Below are 14,167 nucleotides of genomic sequence, written 5' to 3' on the forward strand. Positions count from 1 at the left end.
CCTCCTAACCTTCACCTCATTCCTAGGCTTGATTTCTGGCCAGCGAGCAGCTCAACTTTACCTTTGCATTACAACATGATTTGAAGCAATATTTCAAAGAAGCTGTTGTTATTGCTTTCCGTACTGTCATCCCAGCACTTCTGCCTCCTTCACACCACTTCCCTTGCATAGGCTTGGCTTCAGGTGAACTGTGGTGGACAACAATGTTTGCCGATTCCTTGCCACTCTTCCTACTGAGGTAGAGGCAATTGACCTCCCTTTGAATTTGGACTTAAGTTTGAAAAATTTTTACAAGCAAAGTAAAAGTCTTATTTGGGAAAGATATAAGCTGCCACATGAGAGAAGAGCACAGTCTGATACTTTTAATAAACAAAATTTTGCATAAATTATCTGAGACTTCAAAGTTTAAATGATTTAGAAGCCTCATAACTCTCATCTATGCCTCTAGGAAATGAGCTACCATGTCTTGAAGAATCCCAAGGATCCTTAAGCAGAAGAGCCATGGTATATAGTAGACAACTCTGGCTGAATTCCAAGTCAATTACATAATGCACTTGCCAGTCCTTGGAAATATGTTCTTCAGCCCCCATCAGTCTGTCTTAGGTGACACTTATTATCCCATTGACTGGCCTACCTCTACTGAACATGCTTGAAACAGATTAATGAACAAAATTATCAATTTTTATTGTGTTCAGCCACTAAATTTTGTAGTAGTTTGTTATACAGCAGTAAGCTGCATGTAAAAGTCGTAAACATGCCGGGCGTGGTGGTGCACGCCTTTAATCCCAGCACTCGGGAGGCAGAGGTAGGAGGATGGCCTTGAGTTCAAGGCTACCCTGAGACTACACAGTTAATTCCAGGTCAGCCTGGACCAGAGTGAGACCCTACGTAGAAAAACCAAAAAAAAAAAAATCATAAACACAAGTTCAATATGGAACTCTTAAAGAATAGTGAAGATTAGTGCCACCAATAGGGACCAAAAAAAAAAGTAATGACTTAATTCTTTCTACACTCCTGTTCTATTTCATTCATTTGTTCTATGAAGATCAGAGATGAGAAAGGCCAGTGGTATTTTAAAAGTCTCAATCAGCTGTTGGCTTAAATTATACATAGTGTTCCAGATGGGACTTGATCAATGGAACAAATCAACATATCTCCTGCAACCTTGGTAAATAGCTTGGTGTGTAGCTATTAGTATGGCAAATGCTTATTTCTCTATACAAGTTATGAAAGAATAAGGTTTTAAGCTATAACTCATGGGCCCATCCAGATGACCAAATTTCTAAAATAATTTTTTTAATTTTTTTTAAATTTATTTATTTGCAAGCAGAGACAGATAGAGAGAATGTGTGTGCCAGGGCCTCTAGCTGCTGCAAACAAACTCCAGATGCATGCACCATTTTGTGCATCTGGCTTTATGTGGGTACTGGGGAATTGAACCCAGACCTACAGGCTTTGTGGGCGAGTGCTTTAACTACTACCAAGCCTTCTCTCCAGCCTTTAAAATAAATTTTTATTAGACATTCATCTTTTTACATATTAGCTATGACTGTTATTGTGCTACAACTCCAGAGTTAAATAGTTATGAAAGAGAATTTATGTTATTCAAATCCTGAATTATCTATTGTCTGTCTCTTTACAGACCCATAATAAAAACCATCAGAAGCAATCTGTCATTACTCTCCCACTTCAGGGCTATTTTAACTTTACAGTCCTATGCCATAGTCTAGCTCATAGGGATATTTGTCATCCTTCTGTATCACCAGATACTATGCAGGCACATATGTGAATGATATCACACTGACTGTACATGGAAAGAAGGATGAAACAACGACATAGATATGATGATAATATGAAGCAGATTTTGTCAGACTCTGGGTTCTGGAGTCACTTGCTTATTCCATGTGCTTGAACTGGCTCTCACTTCCACTTGATGATGGAAAAGTTGGGAAATAAATCTTAAAACATACAGAAACCTATACCCAGTGAAATCTACACAAGTCTAGTGGTTTTAAAGATGCCAACATATCCCTTACATGGACAGAGTAACAAGTTGCTGCATCTGATGTCTCTTGCTACTAAGAGACATGTGAGACATTTCTGGATTTGAGAGAACAAATATATTTCCTTGGTCATTCTGTCCCAATCCACTTACCAACCAAGTAAAATAAAAGATTTTTAGTTCTGAGTGGGGGTTCCAAAGTAAGAGATGTCTCTATAGTGATTCAAAGCTACAATGCTAACTTTATAACTAGATCTTATAAATCCCATGGTATTAAAACATTTGCATATTAGACAGAGATTCAATATGAACCCATTCACCAGATGAGTGCATCAAATACTGATTATTTAGAACAAAATGATAACAGCCCTTTGGATAAACTATTCTTCCCTTTGATAGCAGTTTAATACTAGAAACCTGATCATGAATCACAGTACTTCCCATGATGAGCTAAGTGCTAAAGATGCAACAAACATTTGAACTGAGCATGAATGATAGCATTCCAGGATCATGTGGACATGGGATATGTTATATCAGGCACAAATACACTGAATAAGAAACTGACTCAGAAACTCATGATTCATCCCAATACCTGAAGAAACTTACATCTGTGGAGTCATGAGAAGCTTTCAGTGAGCAGTGGACTGAAAACAAAATGACCTATTGAAAAAAGTTCACACAATTTCTTGGTATCATCCAGAACTAAATGGCTGTATATAATTATATAGCCAATGAGTCCTGGCATGCCCATTCTGTCTGTCTGCTTATCTATGTAAAGGGATATACTTCCCTAAGGGGGAGGCACAGAATGACCCCAGCTCACCAAAACTCATTTTAGGATAGAAGGATCTTAATAAGTATCAAACATATCCATGTGGTGAACCTCTAATACGTTCCCCTCTCCCTCACTTCACCAATGAGCTCATAATCAAAGTAGCCATGGTGGTGGCCATGAAAGTGCATGAGTACGGCAACATGATTGCCTACTTGCCAAAGCTAGTCTAGCCAATTGACCAACCCATGAAAAATGAAAGCAGCTCTGAGCCCCTGAACCAGCACACCATCTCCGGGAGAATGAGCCAGAGATGGCAGGACTTCTGTCACAGGAGAACAGCAGTATGCTGTCACTCCACAGGAACTTACTTCTCATATGGAGTCGCCTTTCCTACCTGCAATGCTTTCACCAAGTTTAGCACCTGTGCCCTTACAGAATTCTCCTGCCTTATTCAGCACCATGGCATTAGATGCTGTGGGGCTTACTCTGCAGTAAATTAAGTGTGAGAGCAGGTTCATGCTCATAGAACTCATTAGCCTTACTGTGTTATTCATCACTCTGAAGAAGCAGCATGGTTCTTGTGACAGGTCTGTTACCTGTGCTAGATGGATGAAGACACTTTGCAGAGCAAGAGTGATAGCCTGTAAGATGCAGTCAGTTCTCTAAGTTATCAACCACTGTCGATTGCTGTTTCTCCTTCATGTGGGATCCTTAGGTATAGGAATCAAAGGATGGTAATGGGATAACAGCTTCCTATTACCGATTAATAATCCACTTGAAAAAAATTGTTCTTTGGGAATTCGAAGAAGTTTAGGCTCTTTGGTCTGGAAGATTTAGTCCCTAGGGGAGAAATCCTTCCACTCAGAGATGCCACAATGGAAATTAGGCTTGAAGTTGATGTTACCTACTGGACACCTTGTGCTCCTTAAAGAGTCCAAATTAAGTCCAGAAAGGTTTCACTGTACTGTAAGACATGGCTATGACTATGTCAAGTCAACTGGATAGTACTGGACTGTAGGATTAAGAAGGATATGTGGAATGCAAGTGCATCCTATATACTTACATATCCTGACATTACTTTCATCACTGTAACAAAGAAAAAAACAACCCAGTACATATTCAATTACAAAGGCCTAGATCCTTCAAAAGTTAAAATTTAGGTCACCTAGTAGTAAGAAACCATGGTAAGTTGATGTGTTTGCTGAGGTCAAAGGGTATATGGACTGGGAAGTGGCAGGAGGAAGTTATAGATGGTAGCTATGGCCCAAGATCAGTTACAGAGATCAGGATGATAAGTTAGTCCCTCATTTCTCATTCTGATATATTTGGCTATATATCCACAATTCTTTTCTCTCCCCTATCCACTACCTAATATAAAATGTGATAAAAGTAATTATCCTCCGTATTACAAAACCAAGTTCCGAAAACTGAGTCAGTTTCCTTTTGAGAACTTTAGTGGGGAGTTGCTTCCATGTCTTTCCCTGGATTCTGGTGTTCTTTATCCACTGTCTACTCCCATTATCACATGATATTCTTCTCATTAGGTCTGGGTCCAAATTTCCCTTGTCTCATAAGTATAGCAGTTACTAAGATAAATCCACCTTAATCTACTATGACCTTTTGTTAACATGATTACATCTACAAAGACTCTTATTCTCGACCAGATATATTTAATGTACAGGGTGTAGGCCCAGCATTCTTTTTGACCAACAAAACTCAAATACCATTTACTTCTGTGTTTAAATTAGCATAAGTCAAATGGATGGTGGATCTCATTTAGAAGTGGTTTTAATTTCACCCCCAATAAAGTAACAACAGGGGCTACACATCCTCAAATGGGTAGGGGGAAGTGACAGTTTCATCACAAGCTAGAAGCATCATTTTGCTAAGGTCTTCATTTGGATGTTTGAATGGTAAAAAAAAAAAAAAAAAAAAAAAGTATAGATAGATCCCAGTTTAGCAAAGAACTACAATCCCCAGAATTCCCTTGTCTGTCCTACACTGGGTTAAGAAGTATTAGGAGATAATTGTATGTGGTTGGGAAGGAATGAAGTAGTACTTTGAAAGGGCCCACGGCTAAACTATAATGAGCACACATATGCACCAATTGTGTGACTCTTCTTGACTTAGCAGCAGCTGTGGTTCATCTTCTACAGCTCCCTTCAGATGTCATCCTTCAGCATCTCCGAGACCTACTTGACAAAGGGCACAGGTCCATCAGACAGCTCATAGAGGTGGGTGAGAGGCTGCCGTGGTTCTCACTTGACTTCATACTCTCATCTTCTCTTTGCTCTACGTCCACTTCATGGGACAATGGACAGAGACACTCAGGTCCTAGCAGACCAAGGACTTTGCCAATGTCTTCAGCAGACTCCACAACTGCCTAGAACAAACTCTTCGTGTTGCATCATCCAGTGTCTCCGCTTCTGTTCCAACCCCGGTCCATGAATCTTACACCAAACAGAAGTGGACACACCAAGAACCATGGACAGCATGACATTCATATCCTACCACCTCCAGAATGCCATCCTCTACTCTACAAATGGCTGGTATTTTGGACACCATTTACTGGGACTCATGCAGTGAGTGCCAGCACTTCATCATTTTATACTGTCCCCTGTTCATCCCATTATTCACATGCAACGATTGTCCCAGATCAGATCTTAAAACAAGACATCTGAAATTGGATGGTGCACATTTTGAGGATGAGCAGGAAAGCTTATATATATAGGTATATGATTCATTTCCTAAAACTGGCTTATAAACAGTCTGAAGATCAAGACTGCTCAGTCTTCATTCCGCGTGGTTGACCAGCCTCCTTACCTCTCAGAAAGTGATGTTCTAGCATAGAAGCTTATTGTCATTTCCTTAGTAAACATTTACTACATGATTTGGGTTCTAGTTTTTTGCTGCCATGCTAATTCAGCATGGAGACAACCCTGTGTGGACCTTAAGAATGAAGCATGAATTGTACTGAGAGTCTGCTTTCTCAGGAAGACACACAGTTGCTTAGCTCAGCCCTCTACCTCCTAGATGAATACTGAGGCCCTGACCCATGAGAGTCTGCCTTCTAGCATGATGGCATGGTGTTTTCATGAAAGGGTCAACATTCCTTTTAAAGAAATGGAGACCGAGTGACTCCATGCACATTAGTAGACAGGACCTGAGATCTCAGAATTCTTGGTATGCTAGCTGGCAATTTGTCTGCCCTAGGACAGACTTTGTTCTAAAGTCATGAACTTCCAAGCATATAAATCACATCTATGTCACTATTGATTCATTCCCTTTCTTTGTAAGGAAAAAGGAAAGAAAAAAGGAGAAAAAGAGAGAATTTTACATATCAGAAATTCAACATTCATACTTAAAAACAAAAAAATGAAAAGAGTCTGCCAAAAAGTCTGTTAAATTACTGCATATTTTAAATCATTAATAATGTATTAGAAGAGATGGCTTAGCAGTTAAGCGTTTGCCTGTGAAGCCTAAGGACCCCAGTTCAAGGTTCAGTTCCCTAGGACCCACGTTAGTCAGATGCACAAGGGGGCACATGCATCTGGAGTTCGTTTACAGTGGCTGGAGGCCCTGGCATGCCCATTCTCTCTCCCTCTCTCTTTATTGGCCTCATTCTCTCTCTGTCTGTTGCTCTCAAATAAATAACTAAAACAAAAAAAATTATATAAAATAAAATAAATAATGTATCAGAATCTGACTTAAATATGCTCTAGTACCAAGGAAATTGAGGTTATTCTGCTAGCAAGCCTTTAAATGGGAAAATGCTGTAATATTTACTTTACACCTGGTTAACATTTAATATTAAACTAATTTGAAATAGCTCTGTTAATTCCTTCAAAAATTAAATCTTCACTGTTCAAATAAGAGAAAAACCCCAATGACTTTTGGCAGAAAAGCTATATTAAAAAAACTGAACATCAAAATATTTTCGTTATAATGCTTATAAGCAAATGTTCACAAAAAATAAAATTGTCGAATGTTGTCACTTAGAACCAGACATGCCAGAATTCCTCCTCTTACTCGTGTTAGGCAAGGTTCAGTGTGCTGCAAATCTCCCCTGTGGTAAGGCCTTCTGAACATGTATTTTAAGAAAACATTTGGTCTGTTTTCCTCCCACAGCCCACCTCCCACTGCCTGTGCATACAAAACCAGCTATGAATGAATCCAGAGTTATAACAGCCACTCTGCTTCTTACAAAGCTGAGCCCTGTGGCAAGGGAACGAGTGGGGAAATACCACTTCTTACAAGGTACAACATGGTAAATATCCCCAAAGCTGTCCTGCAAGCAAGTGACCATGGGACTATGAAAACCTGTGGGGAGCAGACTGTCAACAAACACCCACGAGTCACTGGGAGATCTCTGACTTCTGCCTCATCAATGCTAGCAGTGATTTGGTTCCTGAGACTGCTGGGAGCCCCTCCTATCTGAAATATCACCTCACAGTGTCATATGAGAAATTCTGTCTCCAGAGGGGTATGATCCTAGGGCACACCAGTGCTGGGGTTCTTTGGCTTCCTTGTGCATTCTCTGATTCACACCCTCATTTCACTGTTCCTAAGTAAAGAGTGTTTCATTTCTAATTATGTTTTATGTATACATTCCCAGAGGCAAGAGAGGTGTGACCCTGATTTGAGGTAAAAGAGGGGCAAAAACGACACATCCCAGAACGAGTTTCATTTATATAATGAAAATAAATTTTTACACAATCAACAAAACCACACCAAGGTATCTTTTTTTTGCGAAAAATATTTTTAAATAAATTTTTGTCTTTTTTTTACATTCTGATATACATATATAACAAAGGTTTATGGCACTGTAACCAGAATCAAATCAAAAAGAAGGAAAAAAAGAAAAGGAGAAAGGGGAGAAGGAAAGTATCTGGTTTTATCAAATCCCTTTCTAGCTCAAAGCCGGCCACCTTGTACAATTTGTCATTCAACTGCCAGCTCTAACTCATTTGCACACTCAAAACACCATTTTATTGCACAAGAGCCAAGGAAGGAAGGCATATGGTATAATGGTCAGTTTCTTGCTATTAAAAAAAAAAACAAAAAAAAAAACAAAAAAAAAAAAACAAAAAACTCTTAAACCCAGAGAGGAGGAAAAAAAAAAGTCCAGAGCAGGAAACACACACAGTCACCAGTACCCCTTCCCTGCAGAGAGCGCATGGAAAGGGTTCTGAGAGCAGACACGGACGGCCCTGTTCTCCACACGCTGAGCATAAAGCCATAGCTGGGTGAGGTCTTGCTTTTCTACATGGTCAGCCCAAGTGGGTTCCAGGCTTTCAAGGGTAATCCATGTCTTATCTACTTACTTTTTGGTTCTTTTAATCAAAGTAGGGTAGCTTCGGTCTATGAACCTGCACAGACTATATAGTCATAAACTCTACAAATAGCTTAAAAGGAAATGGGGGAGAAACAAGTTTTATTAGACTTTTATTATTGGCTTTAGAAAGTAACCTCTTTAGCCTCCCTGAATGATGAGTCTGAGGGAAGCCAAGCTCAGTGGCATCAGGAGTTATAGTCTCCTCATACTTGTTAAAAATAAAATGTCTTTAGACAAGTTTGTTTCCATTTACAAGCATTTGCCCCCCAACTTAAGAAAAAAAAGATAAGAGAACAGAAAAGAACAAAACAAAACAAAACAGAATCCATCTTCCTTCCTGTTCATCTCCAAGCAGAGAAGTAACCCCTTCCATCCTGCTGACCGTCACAGGACTGTCACACAACGGTCTCCACACCCATTAGCTTTGGTGTAAGGATCCGAGGGGTCACACCATTGTTTAGGTCTTCCTCAAATTCCAGCAACTGCCCCATGAAGTTGAGGTTTGGGGAAATAATTGGTCGTTTGCCTTTGACAAATTTGTAAGCATCAGTCATGGTCATCCGGGTGTGTTTCATCAAATAGGCGATGACAATGGTGGCAGAGCGGGACACGCCGGCCTGACAGTGGATGAGAAGCCCCTTGCCACACTGGTGAGCTTCCTCTGCAGAGAGAGAAAGGGGAGATGGGAGGTGAGATCAGAGAAGTAGCAGATGGGTGGATGGTGGTTGACTTGTACACGAACTGGACAATACCTCGGTGTGTAGAAAAAGAGCTTACTCAAATGGTTTTAATAGTAAGTATGATATGCTAGTTAATTCTGTGTGCTTAGGTCATAATGTCCAAAATTAGCTGCAATCAATACCATCACGAGTAAGAAGTGGTAGATCTACACTTAACAAGAAGGACAAAAAAGGAGTAAAGACATCGTCCATGGTAGCAGTAGCAGCGTGCTTCACAGATGCTGACTAAAGCCACATCCGTGACACGATGGACTCACACATGGAGTGAGCGGCTATGTGCAATATAAATGTCCTCTCACTCAATTACCTTGTCCCTTTTCTGGCTTTTTCTAGAATCATACTACTGAAATAAAGTGAAAGTCACAAAGGAAAGGAAGGGAAAGAAGAAAAATGGAAATGAACAGAGGGGAATTAAATACACACACACACACACACACACACACACACAGAGAGAGAGAGAGAGAGAGATAATATAGATCCACTGCTGATTAAGGAAGTTAATTCTATTCACCAGATTGTATAGCTTATCAAAACTACTATTATTCAACATTTCTCTCCATAAAACTATGTTGTTTCTTTGTACTATAGAATTGCTCAATTGCAAATCCTCATAAAAGTGAAAAACCAAAACTCAACTAGAAAGTTACTACATTAGGCTTCCCACCAGGAAAGCTAATTGTTGCAGAGTTACCTAAAGATCTGTAGTCTGCCGCTCTCAAAAAAATAAAAATAAACAACTTTTAAAAAAATATATTTAGAAGAAGGGCTGGAAAGATGACTTAGTGGTTAAGCACTTGCCTGTGAAGCCTAAGGACCCTGGTTCAAGGCTCAGTTCCCCAGGACCCACGTAAGCCAGATGCACAAGGTGGCACATGCATCTGGAGTTCGTTTGCAGTGGCTGGAGGCCCTGATGTGCCCATTCTCTCCCTTATCTCTATCTGCCTTTTTCTCTGCCTGTTGCTCACAAATAAATAAAAATAAACAAAAAAATTTAAAATATATTTAAAAATATCTATAGATGAGGGGTTGTGAAGAGGGCTCAGCAGTTAAAGGTACTTGCTGGCAAAGCTTGTCAGCCCAGATTCCACTCCCCAGGGAGCCAGAAGCAAAGTGGTGTGTGCATGGCACATATACCCACACAATAAATAGAACTTCTTAAAACAATGAACATCTATAGATGAGTGTGAAAGTTATTTTCTACTGTCAAGTTGATCGAGTCAGGGATGTGCCCCTTGGGGAGGTTTGGGAGCGCATTTCCAGGAAGGGTGAGCTAGGGGAGGAAAGACCTTTCCCTACAGTGGACATCCAGTGCTTATATAGAAAGAGGCTCCAGGAAAACATGCTCCTGTTTTCCCTGTCTGCCTTCATGCTGCCATTCTTTGCTGGCACCAGAACCCTTGGTCTTCCAGGTGGACTGAACACCAGCAACTGTCCAGACCTTCAGCACCAGACCGGGACTGCTAAAGCATCCAGTCTCATGGACTGAGCAGCTACCAGGTTTTGCAGATTCTGCAGAGAGCCATTGTGGGACTGTCCAGCCCCCATTGTGTAAGCCAATCTAATAAATTCCTTTGTGGTATACATTCATTCTATCATTTGGTTCCTCCAGACACTAACATGCGAGGCTTACTTCTCAGACATAACAGGACTTTAATAAAGTATTCCTTTCTCAATTTCTTCTTGTTATCACATATATTATATCACATATATTAATAAAGTATTCCTTTCTCAATTTCTTCTTGTTATCACATATAACTTACTGACCTCCAAACCAAGATGAGAAAGCTTGATAGTAGGAGAGTCAGCTAAGTGCTAGGTCTGACAGCTGGTTCCACTTTCATACTAGCTGAGTTACCTTATCGTATACCTCCCCCAAACCTCAGTCCTTCTGTCTGAACAATGGGAATGGCGCTAGATCACCAGCCACAGGGAAAGGGAATGACATCACTTGATTTAGGGGTAAATAGCCTTAATGAACCCCTAAACACGGAGACTATATAGTTTATATTAAACTCTCAGTGAGCATTATCATGTTGTGAACCCTGATTTGCTCTCCCTGAGGCAACACTATAATATTTTAGTCTATCCAATAAGACGACAAGGAAAAAACACGAGGGCTGGAGAGATGGTTCACCAGTTAAAGATAGGGGCTTGCAAAGTCTGACAGCATGGTTCGAGTCCCCAGTAACCTATGCGCAAACTGGCTCACATGTCTGGAGTCTGTTCTGGCATGTCTCCGTATCTATCAAGTTCTCCCCTCCACCCCCACACACAGCCTTATAAAAATAAAATAGTACCCATGCTGAATGAATTGTTCGGCAGGATAAATGCTGCTTTTTTGGCATGGGGGCAGGGGGCATTCAAGGTAGGGTCTCACTCTAGCCCAGGCTGACATGGAATTCACTCTGTAGTCTCAGGGTGGCCTGGATCTCATGGCGATCCTCCTACCTCTGCCTCCTGAGTACTGAGATCCAAGGCATGTGGCACCACACCCAGCTAAAATGCTACTTTTTACTGGTTTTGTATTCCTCCTAAAAGAGCACGTAAGTGTAAATAATCTGCAAGGAATGTGAGTCCCTTGGTTGAAATCCTCTTAGAACAAGCAGGTCCATGCCACTGAAATGGAAGACAACTTCCCAACTTCCTCCAGGAGTTAAGTCAGGTGGGACTGCAGTCATAACGCCACATACGGGCTTCCTGCTCTACCTGGTGGCGAGCATTTCTTCAGGACTCAAGACTCGGTTCAGATTTTATAAATAATGAACCCAGAGTATCTATGTACCAAGTATTGGGAACTAATTAATGATGCATTGTAAACATGGCCCCAGCATGTTAGAGAAAGGCTCCTGGCTAGAAGCCAAGAACCCCAGGGCTGGTCCCTTCTTAACACTAGAATTCTTATAACCTTGGAAATGCCACTTACTACTCAAATCTTAGCAAAAATACTGAATTTCCTTCCAGACTGAATGCCACGTGGTTCTACATAGAAGGCATAGACTTCAGACTGAATACCTCATGGCTCCACACTGAATAACACTTGGTGAGATCACCAGACAGATGTCCACAGCCTCCACCTCTCAAGCAAACCCACCAGACCTGATAGCTGTTAAACCTGAGCCTTTTCCCTGGCCAAAGTGGCAGTAAATGTGGGTGCATTCTTCTTTTGAACTTAGGCCAGTGACAATAATTAGGAAAAATACTGGGTCCCCTTTTTGTAGCAATAAAAGTTGAAGTTGGGGCTGGAGAGAAGCTCAGTGGTTAAAGGTGCTTGCTTACAAAGCCTGGGGGACTGGGTTCTATTCCCCAATACCCACATAAAGCCAGATGCACAAAGAACATCTTTCAGTGGCAAGAGGACCTGGCATGGCCAATCTTTCTTGCTCTCTTCTTCCATCCCTCCATTCTTCCCTCCCTCCATCATCTCTATTTCTCTTTCCCTTCCTTACTGCTTGAAAATAAATAAATTATATATATGTTTTAAGTTGGAGTTGCTTGTGAAAAAGACTTCAAGCATCAATTATCTGCAAGTGTTCTCCGTGTGATCATGTGATTCTTACAACAGCTCAAGGCTACAGAAGCAGCAAAACTCAAGAGTAATTCTGAACTGATGTTTCCTTCTAGAGAACACCCTGTTATTGCTAGACTTTACCTTGGGCACTACAAGGGCTACACTAGCTGGTTGTTTCTTGTGCTGGAGTGTGGGACAAGCTGCCTAAGGAAAATATGCAGTAACACCCAGCACCAAGGCTTACTCCTCAGTGTTGCTCAATGTTTAAGAAGTGAGATAAACCCAGAGGAAAGAGAAGACAACTTTCTTTACCCTCCTTGCCCTCCCCTGCGGTGATGCAATGGGGAAGAGACTCACTTCTGCATGACCTGTTTACTGAAAGGGCCTCCTCAGAACCAGCTCCTCAACAATGCTACCCATGCCTCAGCATGAGGCAAGGTAGGTGGGGGGGAGATGCCACACCCACCATTGTGTGAAACTCCAGAAAAAGAGGGGGCAGGGTACAGCTGGAGAGATGGCTTAGCAGTTAAGGTATTTGCCTGCAGAGGCAAAGGATCCAGGTTCAATTCCCCAGGACCCACGTTAGCCAAATGTACAAGGGGGTACACGTCCATTTGCAGTGGCTGGAGGCCCTGGTGTGCCCCTTCTCTCCCTCTCTCTGCCTCTTTCTGTCTGTCAAATAAATAAAATATATCTTTTTGAAAAAGAGAAGGAGGTAGGGCTATATTCTCTGCATTATACATACTCCAAGATGTGCAGGGTCCTGTCAGATGAGGCAGCAGCAGTGACCAGCTCTGGCCTCCACCTCCTCACACTCCTTCAGTTCTTCTATATGCATACAATACACATAAATGCCAAGCTCTGATAATTGGTATTTGTGCATATGTATGTGTGTGTGGGGGGTGTTCCTGTGTGCATGTCTATTCTTACGTGCGCTGGTGAGTGGGCATGCACAGGTTCTGGTGCATAAGCGTGGGTGTGAACATGCGTGTACAGGTCACAGGTCCGTGTGTGTGTCCTCCTTGAGGGCTTTCCACCTTGCTTTTCTGAGATAGGGTCTCTCACAGAACCTACAGATCCCTGAATTGGCTGGACTAGCCAGCCAGCAAGCCTTGGCGACCGGCCGCTCTCCATCTCCCCAGCGCTGGGATGAGAGGCACGTGCAGCCATACTTCACGTTTTCTGTGGGTTCTGGGGATTCGAAGTTGGATCCTCGTGCCCACAGGGTGAGTCCTCTCCTCACCCACTGAGCCATCTCTCCAGCCCCAACCTCTGCTGTGTTTTCATTGAAAACTGGGAAGAAGAGAATTTATTTTCAACCAGAGCAAATAATGAAGATTTTAGTTTGAAGAAAAAATGGCTCTACAGACCCATGTGTTGGGTATTTGGTCTTCAGATGGTGGCATTTGTTTGTGCCAGGCTTTAGAAACTTGGGAGGCGGGGCCTGGCTGTGGGAAATACATTGCTGCAGGTCTGTTCTTGGAGGTGCTACCTTGTCCCAGCTGTACCCCCGCCCCAGGCCCCGTGAGGCGATTAGCACGGCACACGCTCCTTGCTCTGATGTTCTGCCTCGCCACAGGCCCAGGACCAACAGGGTTGAATGTGGATGAGACCTCTGAACCCACGAGGCCAAATAGATGTGTACTGCCTTTAACTTGACCTCTCAGGTATCTGGGGCAAAGCTATGGAAAGGTGACAAACAACTGTTTCTTTTCAATGCATGTGTGTGTGTGTGTGTCTGTGTGTGTGGAGAGGGACAAACACGCATGAGCATGCGTGCAGAGGACAACCTCGGGAGCTGTCCTCC

General features: G+C 42.0%; 1 protein-coding gene across 1 annotated transcript in view; it reads right to left on the reverse strand.

Annotated features, from left to right (window-relative positions):
* Positions 1-8,206: 8,206 nt before the first annotated feature.
* Positions 8,207-14,167, reverse strand: part of Dusp10 (dual specificity phosphatase 10) — a 47,560-nt gene continuing 41,599 nt past the window's right edge. Inside the window, exon 4 of the mRNA XM_004670104.2 lies at positions 8,207-8,773. Within this exon, the coding sequence (XP_004670161.2) occupies positions 8,508-8,773 (266 nt within the window). The 3' untranslated portion in view covers positions 8,207-8,507. The remainder of the gene's footprint in view (positions 8,774-14,167) is intronic.

This window comes from Jaculus jaculus, chromosome 1 (assembly GCF_020740685.1).
Source record: "Jaculus jaculus isolate mJacJac1 chromosome 1, mJacJac1.mat.Y.cur, whole genome shotgun sequence".
NCBI classification, from domain to species: Eukaryota; Metazoa; Chordata; class Mammalia; order Rodentia; family Dipodidae; genus Jaculus; species Jaculus jaculus.